This window comes from Centropristis striata, chromosome 6 (genome assembly GCF_030273125.1).
Source record: "Centropristis striata isolate RG_2023a ecotype Rhode Island chromosome 6, C.striata_1.0, whole genome shotgun sequence".
Classification (NCBI taxonomy): domain Eukaryota; kingdom Metazoa; phylum Chordata; class Actinopteri; order Perciformes; family Serranidae; genus Centropristis; species Centropristis striata.
The window spans coordinates 8,548,203-8,564,709 of NC_081522.1; the positions used below are offsets into that span (position 1 = coordinate 8,548,203).

The window sequence follows — 16,507 nt, forward strand, 5'->3', positions numbered from 1 at the left end:
TTCCCCCCACAAAAACAATCAACCAAAAGCAAAAATATGAAGCCCCTCAGTTTGCATGTATTACATATTGTTGCAAAAAAAAATGTGTTTTGGAGTTTCATGTATTAAACAAAAAAGAGGCATGTTTGCATGAGTTGTTGCTTTTTTGAGAGGAAGTAAATATCTGGTTAGTTTCACATTTCTTACAGAAAAAAAGACAGATTTTGAACAACTATGTTAGATTTAACTAATTTAATCAAAAGTGAGTAAATATAAAGTAAATGCAGAATACATCTGGTAAATATAGTATACATGAGTAAATACAGTTTTAATCCACTTATATTCCTCTTCTGGTAATGTAGCATAAAATCATTGCACATCTATTTAACCCAGGCCCTCCTTAATGGTTAAAAAAATAAAATAAAATACAACCCCGATTCCAAAGAAGTTGGGACGCTGTGTAAAACGTAGATAAATAATGCATCAAATTCAGAATTTAAATTGTGTATTTACAATAAAAAAGTTTGAACATTAACCTCATAAAAGGGGAATGGTCAGGATTAGATTAAAAACAAAGTTTTGAGTCAAAGTTTGTAACAGAAAAACTGTAAAGCCTAAATGAATATATGATGCTTTGTTTGAAAGGTAAAATCTTCTATTTTATGCAGCTGTACTTGTTTAGTCTGTAGCTAAAACACAACGGTGGGTTTTAATTACATTAAATGTGTAAACCCAGTTTGTGGCAAAGGGAAAGGCACTCCCTTACCTTTCTACAGGATGCAATTATTATTATTATTATCATTATTATTATTATTATTATTACTTTTACTTATACAGCAGTACATTCCCAACCAAGGAGAAAGTAAAAGCCAATGCCCACAGCACAAAGGGAAAAAAAGAAGAAAATTCTCTTCCTGTAGCTGAATCTCTGCTATATAACTGCCAAGGCCAGATGAGAAAGACCACATTGTACATTATAAAGATGTTTCTTTAACCTTCTCCTCTCTCCTCTTTCACTGCCCTCCGCTCTCAGATGGACTGACGGTTGTACTCATGAGGAGGATGCATGCCGTCATAGTGAAACTCCCTCCACTGCTCCGTGCTCTCTCTGCTCCTCTCGTTTTGCTCTGGGAAGATTATGAGAATTTTTAGTGGATGAATGAGCTGGTCGAGTGAATGAACTCGTCGCTCTCAGCTACATCAGATATACCATCATGCTCCTCTTCAGCGTAGCTCTCAAACTCGTTCCTCTTCTCCTCGTGAAACTCTCGCTTCCGTTCATCTGCAGCCAGACTCAGCCTCTGCTCAACTGTAAGCACAGAGGGGGAGGATGAGGAGGAGTGTGAAATGGTAAACATCTCAGATTCAGGAATTTATCATCATAATAACACCTGAAGCAAACAGAACATCAGACATATAAACCTTACATAAAGGAGCCGGTAAAAACAAAGTTACTGACTAAAGTATTTTGAAATACACAGAGCCACCATGAGTTGGTATGCATCAGCTGTACAAAAATAAATAAATAAATAATGATAATAAGAATTCTTATTGTCCCTTTAATTTACCATAGATTTGTTTACATTTGTATTCATTTATTTTTGCATTTCCTTTTAACACTAATAATAATAACACCGTTTTTAGATTATTTTTATCTATTTCTTTTTCAATAATTCTTATTGTCTCATTATTACTAATATTGCCTTGGATTTTCCTACATATGTATTTTCATTGAAAACATCTTTAAAAAAATGTACAAAAAATCATGCTGATATACAAAAAAACACTATGGAATAACGTTAGGTTTTTCATTTTACTGTCGTAAAACTTAAAACTTATGGTAATATTTATGAGATCTTTCTTTGACTCACTTTCAGAATAAAAACATGCCACTTCTGTTCAAAGTGGCTGCCAAAATCAACACAAAGTGAAAGTTCATTGTAGTTGCTTTAAGTACATCAAAATATTCAATTCAGTTTCCATTCAAAACGATTCAAAATGTGGCCCTGCAGGTAATTTGCAAACCCAAACACACGAATCACAGAAAACCATTAATATGGTTTCAGTGTAGAAATAAACTGCATCCAACCTACAAGTTTAGACACACACACACACTCAACACAATGACTGTTAAACATCACAGAAATACAACCTCAGAAAATACCACAGAAGTGAATCAGTGTCTGGACAAAAGCTTCTTTTTTGTGAACTTCATAAAGCTGGTATTTGTGGTGAAGCTGTGATTCACAAAGACCTGGACCCCCAAGTGACTGAAAAAAGTCTAATGAGTAACGGCTCACCCTTCTTACTGCATCCAGAAATATGTATGTGGGTAGAAAGCAACAACATAACAGACAGGGTTCACATTTTATCAAGTCTGATCTTTTAGAAAAGTCACAAACAGTCTGATGTCTGACAAACTGAGTGCAACTTTAGTCTCTTTAGTGTTTTTTGGGGGACGGGTTCCATTTTGGATCCGGCTCCAGGTTGGTACTAATATAGATACAGAGGAGGGGGCTACATGTGACCTCTGACCAGAAGGATTAGACATATGAAGAAGTTTATGGATGGGAGGAAGTCAGGGGGAACTGAAGACGTATACCGTCGCCTCAATTGGTTTGTGTTATTGTATGACTTCAGTGTATCTGAATCAGAGGGAAATTTATATTTTTGGTTCGTTTTGTATTTAGTCTGATTTGCTTTCACAGTGCATACATTTAAGCAGACCAAATAAAAAATAAAAAAATAATTTGTGGAGGGGTGTGTAGGAAGGCGAAGGGCTGGATATGGACTTGCAGTATTATTTCTTATTGGTTGTAAAGTTGGCGGTGGAAAATGTAAACATGAAAATAAACAAAGCCACATGAAGCCAAATGCACCCTGAAATGTTTTTTTTTTACCTTGACTTTGCACTGATCTATCATGCGCACGAGTCCTTGACTGTTGATCTTGGATGATTTTATAAACTTAATTGTTTTTGTCAGCAGACATCGGACTTCAAGTCAGTCCTCTCCAAGTTATGTTACATCTGTCGCTCTGTGTACATATCATAAAATGCCGCGCAGGTAACCCACAATCCACTGCGTTCTGGTTAATTTCCTGTAATTAGGTCAGATAACATTCACATTGCAATCGAACTGCACTAGGGTTCGTTTGGAAACAGACCGAAACCTCCTCTCGCAAGGGCAAAAACTCGTCTCAGACTGGTTGTTTTTGGTCCGAACAAGAGTACGATTGGAGTAATCACAAGTGACCAAACAAACCATAACAAGGATTTAACAGCCCAAAAGTTTATTGAAACTGACAAAATTTTGGGTTGTGAAAGCAATCTAAAACACCAAAATCACACAAAAGCACAAACAAAGTAACTACCCAGGTGTTCTGCGAGGTAAAATTACTGGGTTTTTTTTCAAAGGAGTCTGCTGGCTTTGAAGAGAGCATTAATAATGGCTTCAGTTCCCCGTCAGTAAGGGTTGTATTCTTAAACTGATATTGACCTTTACTCTTTTTCTGCCTTCTTTCAGGTGGCTAAAATACGTTTTGCTGCTGCCCCGTCTATAACATACTCATCTGTCATGTGTCAGTGAAACTCACTCACTGACTGCAGTAACATTAGAAAGAGCCATTAGCTGAGATAAGAAAGGTTTGGGATAGCCATGCTAACCTTTCCAAAGTCAGGTCATGACCTTCGACCTTTTGGATTCCCTGCACGAGTCTGTGCGTGCAGTGAGAGCTGGAACTCAGTCTGGGAATTCAAGTCCATTAGTTTTACATTACAGAGTTTAATGTTTATAAGATTAACAGATGAACTGCAGATCAGTATTTGTGACTGGCAGTTAAAAGCATCTGAGTGAAACTGCCCACTCTTTCTGCACAGCGGTGTTAATCATCCAGCATTTTCTTCAGCGCAGCAGACCTGCTTCTTATGGCTCACCAACTCCCACTAACAGTCAAATAGCAGCATTTAGAGTCTGATGTCTACCTTTTGATGTCAATATTTTGCTTCAAATTCCCGTTATCCACCTACAGAAACATTAAATACATGTATCAAATATTTTTCTTTGAAAATTTCATCTGCCTGTGAGCGAGATGTTGTGCTTTTATGTCATTATGCAGCAGGAGAGGCTCTTCAAAGTGAGCACAATTTATTTGTCTCACTTTTTAAACTTGATTTCTCTCTGACCCCTTTCTGCCTGTGTGTCGGCACATTCCACATTCAGCTCCCAAACGCTCACCCACTCACTCTCAGTCCATCTCAGTCTTTTTACTGTGTTTACGGCTTTGTGTTCACTTTATGCCTGCTTTTAACTGCACAAAGTGTCTTGTTGTTACACACACGCAGGCACAGACCCACGGCATGTTACACAACTTCAGTTCAGAGCAGCGGTCTCAGTGTGTGCAGTGTGTGCTCTCACCTTCCTGTTGGCAGAACTGCACATAACCAGTAGTGTTAAATCACTTGGGAAAGTCAAATATTGTGCAGTATGTGAATTTTCACAACACTTTTAAGGAGAATATTCAACGACTTTCTCGATATTATAACAACTTGTCACCCGCAACAGGCAAGTTTAAAAAATGTATATGTGAATGTACTAAAAAATAGTGTAACGTATATGTATAAAAATAAAGATTTCAGCTTTGGCAGCCCACTGCACAACACGACATGCTCAAAACGAACAAAAAGATTGCATCTCTTCCTGTGATTAAAGTTTTCTTGTGTACTTCTGATTCCTTCTGCAACCAACGGTATATTAGAAACACCTGTCAATAATATAATGCACTCCCTAAACCAGCACCACCCACTGTGACCTCAATAATAAACAAACAGTAGAATTATTAACATTAACATTAACATTCTGACAGGCAACGAAACCTGAAAAACTACAATCTTTGTAACTGTAAAACTAATGGCAGAGCTGTTGAATTACATTATACTGCTGTGCCTAATGAAGTAGCCGGTCAGTTTCTGTGTGTGTGTGTGTGTGTGTGTGTGTGTGTGGTGTGTGTGTGGTGTGTGTGTGTGTGTGTGTGTGTGTGTGTGTGTGTGTGTGTGAGCTCCATGCTGCCCTGTGGCTCCTGCTGCAGCAGAGGAGGCAGAGCTGCAGTATCTCTGGTCAGGCCAGGTTCACTCAGCAGTTAACAGCTGCTGGCTGTCAGTCATGGGCGTGTTATGAGATAATGGACCCCTGGGCACAGAGAGGCAAAAGGCCCCACCACCTCTCCTACACAGGAGCAAGGCACACAGATTTAAGACTGTAGCAGTTTAGCATCTTTTTGTGGTCATTCATATCTCCCTGTGGTTGTTTACTGTCTCTGTGTGGTTGTTTTGCCCCTCTTTGTAGCTGTTTTGTGTCTTTTGTGGCCAATTTGTGTGTCTTTGTTGCTGTTTTGCATCTCCTGGTTCCTGGTTAGTATGTGTGTTTTTGATTGATCTTTTGTAATTGAAGGCCAGGGGTCCATTCAAAGTACAAAACATCCAGTTTCTAGAGTATTTTCATCATCAATTTGCCAAAAATTACATTTTCTCAAAACAAAAGAATGAAAAAAGTCAGTGTGGTTCTGTACAATGTCAATTGTTTCCACAGGGCCTGTTTAATGCTCAGGATGGGGACAAAAATAAGTATTATTTCAATAATACTTGAACAATGCTTTGTTTCGGGGATATTGATTCTTTGTGCAGATTTATGCTTTTTCAAAGCCCAAATGTGCAAGGGGATTTCTTATAAATACAAATTCAATAAAAAATGATCAAATTAACTTTTCTTGAATAATAAGTAATATTGTTCATGCTCACGCAGCGTCTGCCTTGTCCTGTCTTATTTTGGGGAACAGTAATTACACAAATTTCAAGGAAATTCCTCCAGTATGTAAACCTTCACAGGATTGAATTCTTTAGCAGGAGTTTACAATTGTGACATATGCATTAGGGCTGTCACAATATCAGCTTTTCACTGTATTTCAATTTCACTTAATTTTTAAACATCATGTTTATCGTCAACATAGGTGTATCAGAATGGCCCTAATATGTAGTAACAAAAACTCTTGACTATGAGAAATTCAAATTATCCCACACAATGTTGTTCACTCAAATTAATAATAAATCACTAATAAACACATTAAATGAATGCATGTGATCAGCAGTGTTCAGAATGGCTCTTATTTAAAAAAAAAACATTGAATGCTGAAAATTAAAAGGAAATATTGTCTAAGGGCAGATGGTTTTGTAATGAAACATCATGACTCATCGTAGCATTACAGTAAAGAATTTAGATTGAGGGCACTTCTGTTGCAATAATGTTTTGTATAACGTACATTTCTACAAGTACTGTACTTAAATACAATTTCGAGGTATGTGTACTTCACTCTAGTATTTACACTTATGAAACGTAATACTTCTACTCCACTACATTTTAGAGGCAGATATTGTATTTTTTTTTTACTCCACTGCATTTAGCTGACAGCTTTAGTTACGTTTCAGGTTAAGATTTAACATAAAAACATGATCAATCTAAAATAATAATTATAGATTAAACCAAATAACAATATATTAAGCAGTTAAAATGAGCCCTACCTTGACAACAGTAAAAGGCTGCTTACATAAATGCATCAATAATTATAATCCAATAATATATTTGGAATATATAAAACATACTTTAAGTACATCTTGATGCTGATACTTTTGTTCTTTTATCTAAGTAAGGTTTTGAATGCAGGACTTTTACTTGTCGTGGAGTAATTCTGCAGTGTGGTATAAATACTTTTACTTAATTAGGGGGTCTTAATACTTCTTCCACCACTGTGTATAATAACTACAAACACACCTCGGCTGACCTGACTTCAGTTCAAACTGCCGCAAACAAACTCACCATTAATCTCATCCTGAGATTTTGCTCCCCGTCTGTTGCGTCTTCTGAAGAAGTTTAAGGCATCTTCCTCCTTCATGAAGATCTTCTTCAGCGGACCTGCAGTGGGGGGCAGGTGGAGGTTCAGCTCACAACATAAAGGGATAAAGAGAGAGGGGGATGTAGAGATTCAGCTGATGCAGCTCCTCACCTTTTGGAGTTTTATCACGGCCTGTGCTGCTGGGCACAGCTGCAGAGTCGGCCTCTGGAGACACTGGGTCAGAGGACAAAACATGAAGGCTCTAAATTAAAACACAGACTCTAGGCTCCCGTGCTTACCCCTGCATGAAATACAAAAAACACAAACAGCTAGAATCACTCTTCAAAGACATTTCCCTAAAATAGACTCACAGGAAAGTGCCAGGAGCACAGCGAGGAGAGCCAGGAGGCTTGCATATGTCCAGGACATCTTCAGCTCTGTGTCTGGGTGTGTTGGGAGATTTGAGTAATGTGGGAGACCAGGAGGGAGAGGTGAGTATGTGAGAGGTGGGGTGGGAGCCTGGAGGGATATTGACTGCTTGTCATAGGAGAGGGAGGGAGGGGTGCAGATCTGATAAGAGGCTGAATGCAACAAACAGCAGGGAGGGTTTCCAGGTGACAAGAAGGAGCTGAAGATTTAATTCTGACTTGATATACCTATTGTGCTGCTTGAACCACTTATTATGTGGGTGTTATGGGCCTGTGGGAGCCTGTTTCTTTAGTTATAGAAGAGAAAATCACTTAGAAATGATACTATAGACTGAATATGCACCACTTGCCTGGTGAATACCCACACTTTTAAGAAAAAAAAACAGATGATGGACAACATAATCAGTGACGTTTCTGGAAAAGTGACTGAAAACAAACTGAGGTCCAGGGTTTTTCTTGCCAAATGTCTCGTTTGCAGATGCAGAGGCCCCTCAACAAGCTCACTCACTCTCTCTCCTGCATAAAGTTCAGCCGGAAAGTATGCAGCCTTCTGTTTGCTATAGTTTTTTTCTCCCACCTGAATTCTGGCTGTGCCCCAGAAAAGACTGAATGTTTAAATTGTTTTGTGGGGCAATACAAGGTGGAGGGATTGTTGCTCAGGGAAGTGGAAGAGAGGAAATTGGAGGAAGGGTTTCATAAAAAAAATGTTTGTCCAGGTAAGAGGGGGAAGCATGAAGGAAGAGGGAGGATCATATTTGAAGAATCAGGACATTAAATTAAACTAGTCTGTGAGTTTGGAATTCAAGGGGAAGTTACAGTTTGTTTTTTCTGTGTCTCGTTTTGCTGTTGTGTCAAAAACAGATTTTAATAGGATTTGGTTGGATGACAAGACAGTGTCCAAGGAAGTGATGAGATTTTGGATTCGTCATCCAAAACTTCAAAAAATGATTTCTCAACACATTAATATGTACTGAATATACACTATGTATTAGTGTACTATGTATGTATCAGATCCCCTAATGAGTAAAAGTACTAGTACCACACTGCAGAATTACTCCACTACACTTACTTAAGTAAAAGTACAAAATGATCAGCATCAAAATAAAAGTATGAAAGGTAAAAGTATTTGTTATGCAGTATGACCCAATCAGATTGATAAATATATTCCAAATTGTATTATTATTTTTTATGCATTTTATATAACCAGCATTTTACTATTCAGGTAGGTCCAGGTAGGGCATGACCTTTACTACTACATCCCTCAAGATTGCTTACTTATGTGCAGTACTTGAGTAAATGTACTTAGTTATATTCCACCACTGATGTATTGTACTTTATAGTGTGCATAAAAACTGGTGTGGCACTTATAACATCTCTATGGAAAGAGAAATTTGAATTACTTATTTATATGTCCTAATGTGGTCACTTTACGTGAGTGGGGCTCTTGTAATAGTTTACCCAACCCTATGTCGAAATGGCATTAACCCTTTCGTGAATAGAGGTCACTACAGTGTACAGCTGTTAAAAAGTGCTTTTTCTCTATATATGCCTGTAATTTTGGGCACTGCTGCATATAGTCCACACTAGTGGAAGCTAATGCATCATCCCATACAAAAAATCCTATTGGCTGATCATTGCAATGGGAAAAAGTAGTCAGTGAAACTAAGGTGGCCGACAGGCAGGGAGAAAGACCAAACACCTCGGCTATTTCGGTGTCTAGCTTCTATAAAAAGATACCACTGCAGGTTAAAAAAATATATAATTACATCAAGTAACATCTAAGGTGACATATTGTGTTAAGATTTTCCAAGTTTTGATTTTATATTTGGAGGAAATACGGATTTATCGTCTGTCCACTCAATTGTACATCATGCATCAATAGCTATATTTCAACTTCAATGCAATGTCAATTACTAACAAAGTTGTTCTTGAAAATAATTCATATTCTATAATGTTTTGGTTGTAGATCAACTTCTTTATGTTTTTTATCATGTAATATGAGATTTTTTTATATATCCTTAAATTTTGTAGAGCTCAAAAGTAGTAGTAGAGCTCGTGCTCTCATCAATGCAGGATCCATGAAGATACACACCAGAGGCAGACCCAGTGCCACTCCACCACTGGCAAAACAGAGAGCAGTGTCTAAGGCCTCCCCTTAGATCTGGTTTGCCCCCAGAAACCACTGGCCCCAGCTCAAGGAAGCAAAAAGTGCCAGCAGATCCCTAGATGCTGCATGCACACGAAGAACCAAGTACATCTGTGTGCAGTGTCTTGCAGCTTTGTGCCCCAGATGCTTCGGCAACTATCATAGAAAATAGTCTCAAACATGAGCAACAAGCATGATTTGACAGGAAATATGATGTATGCTATAAGACACTATGAGAGAATATGCTCAGTTCAGAGACTTAACAAGAATACAGTATGACATCCCTAGATAGATAAGATAAGATAAATAAAAACGCCTAGTGAAAAAAAAAAGTTTTATGATTATGTTAACTACTATATTTATCAATAGAGCTCAAATAGAGAGGCCTACAGAGTAGTGGAGGAGCCACCATTCCAACAGAATACCATATTACAACTGTATAACTAAATTACAACTATACCCATATAACTACCATGTTATTACATTGATGTGTTTTACAGTGCAAAACGCATGAAGTACACTTGAGTGGACAAAAAAATACTTCTTTATGGAATAAAGATAGAATTTTTTTTTTTTTTTCAAACCTTGTTTTACATCCCTAATGATGTATAAAAATACTTAGTAAAAAAATCCTGATTGAGTTTATCATAATTCATCCATGAGAGGGTTAAAGTATTGAATATCATCACACTGTTAAAATAATCGCATAAGTCATTTTTTGTCAAAATTGTTTTTTTTTTTGCCTACATCATCTCCTCATGACGCCGCCCACCTATGGTAAAATCATTTACATCCTCAGTTGATCAGATCATGTAATTTTACCCCTTTAAGATAATGGCTGATAATGACGGATTTATTATGCCTAAATCAAAATAAAATGTGACTTAAGCAATTTTTTGAACATGCCTTTCTGACTTAAGCAAGATATGATAACACTTTATTTTGAAGGCGTCTACATAAAAGTGACATGAGTCATGGGATGTGTCATGAACACTAATGACACTTTGAAGTAACATTAATGCTCATGATACTTGTCATGTCATGTTTCTGACAGGCTTGTGTGACTCTTATGTAGACACCTTCAAAATAAAGTCTTACCATATCTTGCTTAAGTCACAAAGGCATGTTCAAAAAATTGTCATTGTCAAAAGTCATTTATTTCTCTTAAGTTACATAATTTACACACAGTGTTATTACTATGCCAAATAGCCATCCTTTATTACATCCTTTTTGAGTGAAATGATCAATAAATGTCATATGTTACACTTTTAGTGAAGTTTTTTGTGTTTCCTGCAAAGCTTGAAAAAATGAGTTAGGCGATTATTTTTACAGGGTGACGGTATTGAACAAATGAGTGCAGCATTTCCTCCACTAGGGGCCGCTGTGATGCCACGCTGACATTCCCCCTGCAGTACCCAGCACCGACAGTGGGGTGTCGCTGTTTCCCCGCTGGCACTTTGATGACACGGCTGTGTGGTGGCAGGCAGGCAGAGGACACACTCAGATCAACCAGTAATCACCATCGTCTCTCACACTGCCATGGTCGAAAAACCCAACAACAGCGCTTCCTATTTTCCACCGGGAGTGAAACTTTAAAGCCTTTTAAAAAAAAGCACAAGTCATGCTGCTGGACGCTACAACCCCGCGGATATAAGCGACACTGAAGACCAGAAAGTAGCAACCACCACACCGAAACCACAAAGAAGAAGCTGTTTTTTTCACGCTCGGAGGGAAAGACGGCATCCGGCCTGAGAAGAAGCTCCGAGGTCGGGGACTCCGGTCGGAGCAACGCTCATCGTTTCTGGTGAGAGCCACTCACAATTTCGGTGTAGTTTCTGTGAATTTACCGACGGCTGAACCCCCGGTTTGAGCCGCGGGGGGACTGGAGACGTTCACACCGTTTCTCGTTGACACAAAACGGGCTTAACAGTGTTTACTTCAGCGTGAATGCAGCCGCTTGTTGTGAGAGCTTTTCAGCTGGTCCCATTCACCGGTGAATGGCCGCTAAACAAACTGTGAGGTTAGCTACAGGCGGCAGGTAAAGTAAGTTCAGAGTGCTTCACGTCATTTGTGTCAGCTTTAATACAACACTCGGCCGCTTTAGTTGTCACTAAACTGTGTGAGCTCTGGTTGTAAGAGGGAGGGCTCTGCTGGCTGCTCTGCATGTATCATCTTGCATAGTTACTTCAAAACATTCACTGACCCACATTTCAAAGATGTCCTGTCTTTCTGCTCCATTTTTCTCTCTCAAACTACTTGGAAGCACCGTGCAAACTGTACCAGCCTCTGATCTCACACACACAGCCAGTATTAGCAGCTTTAAGCCGTCTCAGCTGTTTGTGGGAAGGCCAGGAGCAGCAGCAGATAGGAGCCTGCATGGGAAAACAGTTTTGAGAAGCAGCCTCTAGGAATCTCACCCCACAAGAGGCAGCTTTCAATGAATTCCTGTACTCATGAGTTAACCTGTGTGGCATTGAGCTGGATGTGTGTGGGTGGATGAGTGAGATGGATGTGAAGTAGCAGGATGTCCAAAAGGAAGACATCATTGTTCTGGAGAGGGGGAGGGATGTTCATGGCAAACTGGTGAGGAAGTTCATTTGGTGTGAAAACCACAGTCATTGTTCTCATGTATTAAACAGCCTTATTGTAAGTCTATTGACTCAGGGCAGAGATGGTAAATGTTGTTTTATGTAACTATGTTCCACAGTTATACATGGGACCAAACTCATCACATGTGTGAAATAGATACTTTATAAAATACTTTTGTTTGTTTTTAAGTACAGCTTGCCCAGAAACTATCAGCCAATAACATAACACATTCTTTTTCTCTCGATTAACCAATCAATAGTTTTGTCTATAAAATGTCAGAAAATAATGAAAATTGTCAATCCAAGTTTCTTAAAGTGCAAGACGTCTTGTTTTGTGAAAACCTAAAGCTATCAAGTGTCTTTTTTTTATAGCAATTTCTGCCCTTTTTAATGAAAATTGTTGAAAGCTGGCAATTATTTTCCTGCCAATTCAGTAATCAAGTAGTAATTTTTCTTCCTGATTTGTTATATATATATATAAATTCTGAGAAATGCCCATCAGTATTTCCTAAACCCCATTTTGATGTCTTCCACTTTTATGATTTGGCCTATCAACAGTCCAACATCTAAAATATTCTGAAAAAAATTAACAAATATTGTATATATCTTAAAGTTTTTGATACATTTTCGATCGACTAATTGTTTTAGCTAGCGTTATTATTTAGCATTATGATTTGATTGAGCTCATGGTTGGTGACGGTGAAATATCGTTTTGCCCCTGATGAAGACACACATCTAAACTTTGGGCTTTTCATTCAGCAATAAGCTGTTGAAATAAAAAGGGGGAAAAGAGACAGATGAAATGAAGCCTGTGTGCGGTCCTCCTCCTTCAACCAGATTAGGCTGCATTCACACCAAATCGGGCTGTGTGGCGATGAGGGAATGTCCCTTAAATGGCTCATTTGTATGATGTGTATGACTGTAAACCCCCAAGCCATCTCAAGTAGATTTTATATTTCCATCAGATCGTTAATAATCCGACATTTCCAACCGCATTTGAAGGCAGCTTCATTCATGAAACAGCAGCTAGACAAAGAAAAGACAGAGGGACTGTGTGTTGGAGCTTTTTGCAGGAAACTTGCTAGTGAAGGTCTTTTTTACCCTCATTCGTGTTTTAAGCTTTCTTTTACGGTTGTTCGTTGTTTGTTCCCCTTTCACGGCAGCGATACAGGCATGGATGTTCACTGTAGTCTGTCACACACTTATTGTTAATGAGACCTACGGCCGCTGCAGTTTGACATCAGGCTGTGTTTCTCCAAAAGTTGAGCCTATTTCAACTTTTCCGCCACATTCGTGACATTATTCCCCAGCGTTCCCTAGTGCGCCAATAGCTGAAGCCCAAGCGCACAACCCAAACTCAAATGAATGCAATGACTTGCATATTCGCTGCACTGCCAGATCTCATCTGAACGCAGCCAAAGAGTTCCAAGGCTACCAGCACCAGCACAAATTTAATGGGATGGAGGTGGTCGTTTATTTGACATTGAATTATCACCTTGCCTTCTATTTAAATAAACTTTGCCACTGCAGCTGGGTTTTGTTTTTGATCGTGCTGATAGTTTCAGCAGCACAGATACTTAAGCACTACTTTTTAAGTAAACTTAAACATATTATACATTTGTTTACCACTTTGCTTATGTACATGCAATCAAATGATGTGATTTAAATCAGAAACTAAGCAAAGAGTCATTCAGTGAAAGTTTTTTTGTTATTGTGCTATGGAAACATTGTGGTCAGCACCAAAAACACATACTCAGGGTCTTACTTGTTGTCAGTCTTTTCAGTTTTTATTGTTTTGCTGAATGAAAGAGCTGTCAAAGAAAGCACTTTCTGTCATTTCCTGTGAGCAGGTTTTGGTCTGACAGCCACAAGCTGCTGAACTTCCTTGAAAGATGTGTGTTATTCAGAAGCTTCAGGTGGTGTTTTGTTTTTTTGGGGGCTTAAAATACGACGTGTTGAGCCGGGTACCTGCAGGAGGGCAGGGAGCTGTTGGGGGGACAGTGTACCCGTGTGTGTTGGTTTGACGTGGGGTCGTTCCCTTGGTGAAGGCCTTGGGGATGGTGATGGCAGGGTAACCTGACACGCTGTGAAACAGCTGTAGCCACGCGGTGCTGATCCCCCGAGTCCCAGTGCAGATCAGATGATGGTCCAGTATGTCTATGGGCGTGTGTGTGTTGGAGCCTACAAATATTAATGGATGTGTTTTTCCCGGAGTTTCATTCTCTACATTCAATAATACAGACTTATTTAAAACCAGACTTCATAGATTTTTTTGGCAATTTTAATTCCTTGTAAAAGTGTGTGTTCTCTGAGTGTGTATGTGTGTGAGCTCATGTTTAAGCGGCAGGCCAAGACAGCTGGCTGAAGGTTAATGTGTCACTGCTCCCCGGGGAGCAGCTGCTATGTCACAGGCACCACTCCTGTCTATAGATAGCCATGAATACAAACTCTTCCTCTTTTCTTTGCTGCATTAACACAAGAACTCTGGCTCCGGCATGCAGCTCAGGCCCCTCACATCACATGCAGTTGCCCCACAAGACAAATGCTGCTGCTTGCAAGTTTGGCCGCCTCCACTCCCTGATTCCCTATCTCTGGCTGAATCTTGGAAGCGTCTGGTGGTAGTAAAGACCCCACTGCAGCCTCTGAGTCAGCTGGCTGAGAACCTGTTTGATCGAGTTATACTGTAATACCTTACACCACATATCTGGGCCGTCATCCGAAGTATTAATGTCTGAAACAGGTGAGGGACAAATATTGCCTTTTTCCCGTCACTCTTGGCAGGATTTGCGGGAGCTGTCTGAACACTTGTCTGGTCTTTATTTGGAAGCGGACACACTGGACACACACACGCACAACTTCATCCAAACCAACGTTATTGCAGCCAGCATAGCTTCACATATTTGAGATGTGCTGTGTATAATTAAGTTCTCACTGGTTTAATAAAAGACCATGTTTAATCCATGTGTTTGGTTTTTTAATTAGCTGAATTTGGAAACCCGCAGGCCCACTCTACCTTGGCTCAGTGGGTTTTTTCTAATCGGGGATTGAGAAAGTAGACCAATGTTCAATGGCTAAAAATAAGTTCCTTTCTAATGAAATGATCAATTTTCCATCCAAATTAAAGTTTAGTGATTTTCTCACCAGCGGGAATGAAAAAGGAGCATGATGGAAAGTGTAAGTTTTTCCACAACAATTTCTTTTGATTCAAATACAGACAGCCATCAAATATTTATTGGACAAAGAATGAATCACATAGTTTTAGTAGTTAATAATTCATCATGCTAAAATCCTAAACATTTGCTGGTTTGTGTTTCTCAAATGTGACAATTTTGTCTATTATCATAAACTGGATATATCTGTGTGCATAACAAGAAGGAACTCCATAATATAAGAAACATAAAAATAAATGAGGAAGGAAACAGGGTTCATACAAAGTATTGAAAGTTAGAAATATGCTTGAATTTGAATATACTACATAATCTGTTTCTTCCATCACTCATGCAAATCAAAAATCTTTGAATATCTGAAATGTAACAATTTTATCCCTTGCTCTGGAAATTAGAAAGCACCAAATAATCAAAATCTGAAATCTAAATTCATATAAACACCTGGTAAAATAAAGTGTCAATATATTTTGATTGCTGCAGATTTGGAGATAACAAAGACATGTCCTTTTTTGTAATGTTAATTAAAGTGAACAATAACTTTATATCTGGCTCAAGATTGGATCAGTTCCAAAATGTAATGGGTTCTTCCTTGGCAAATGCTACACCCATCCATCAAGTTTTATGAAAACCATGCCAGGAGTTCTCTATAATCCTGCTGACAAACTGAAAAACAAAACTGAACTGATAACATATTAACCTCCCTGGCGGAGGTAATGGTCTTGTGTTTCATGGAGGCCTAACACACGCACAAAAAATAACTAAGTTACAAACCAGATAGCACCTTAACCTTTCAGCAGGGTTTTCCTCAAGTGCTAAAAAACAACTGTGCCTGGCATGCAGGCGGGCTGAAATTACTACAAAGGCAGCTGAGAGCTGTTTGTGTTTGCAGTTTGATATGGAAACTGATATTCTGATAACCCCATCCTGCTGTCTGCCCTTAGTTAGATAGCAGCATGGACTGTTGTTCCCTTTCAACAGCCATGAAAGGATATCAGGACCTGCTGAGGCTGCTTGGTGCGTCGATGAGCGCAGATGAGCCTGGAGGGGGAGGCTAATTGTCGCTCTCTTTGATGCTAATGCTCCGCTCACAAACGGACGCCAGGTGACTTGACTTGCGCTCAGATCAGATGAGTCCACGCCTGGGCTATTATCTCCGTAATGAGCCAAACAGGAGTCATGCTGCCTTTTATCTAGAATAGATGAAGACTATCACAATATCTATGTATTTATTCAGAGAATTAACACCTAAAATATTGTAGCTGTAAAACTTCCAGGTTATAGTCAAAGCATTTTTGAATTTATCTTCATTTTACCCAC

The 16,507-nt window shown here is 38.9% G+C and overlaps 2 protein-coding genes across 3 annotated transcripts in view; one reads left to right on the forward strand and one right to left on the reverse strand.

Moving 5' to 3' along the window:
* Positions 1 to 124: 124 nt before the first annotated feature.
* On the reverse strand, positions 125 to 7,301 carry ucmab (upper zone of growth plate and cartilage matrix associated b). Of its 2 annotated transcripts, XM_059335492.1 has the most exons (5): positions 7,233 to 7,301; positions 7,020 to 7,095; positions 6,846 to 6,934; positions 1,190 to 1,288; positions 125 to 1,106 (listed from the first exon to the last, which is right to left on the reverse strand). In XM_059335492.1, the coding sequence occupies exons 1-5, from the start codon at positions 7,288 to 7,290 to the stop codon at positions 1,009 to 1,011; spliced, it is 420 nt and encodes a 139-aa protein (XP_059191475.1). In that variant the 5' UTR covers positions 7,291 to 7,301; the 3' UTR covers positions 125 to 1,008. The 2 variants fall into 2 exon arrangements, with proteins under 2 accessions (XP_059191475.1, XP_059191477.1); XM_059335494.1 differs by having other exon boundaries at positions 125 to 1,288; positions 6,846 to 6,941; positions 7,033 to 7,095.
* Positions 7,302 to 10,954: 3,653 nt separating this feature from the next.
* LOC131973104 (cyclin-dependent kinase 17-like) overlaps positions 10,955 to 16,507 on the forward strand; it is a 36,809-nt gene continuing 31,256 nt past the window's right edge. The window contains exon 1 of the mRNA XM_059334955.1: positions 10,955 to 11,239. The gene's annotated coding sequence lies outside the window, so the exon portion shown is untranslated. The remainder of the gene's footprint in view (positions 11,240 to 16,507) is intronic.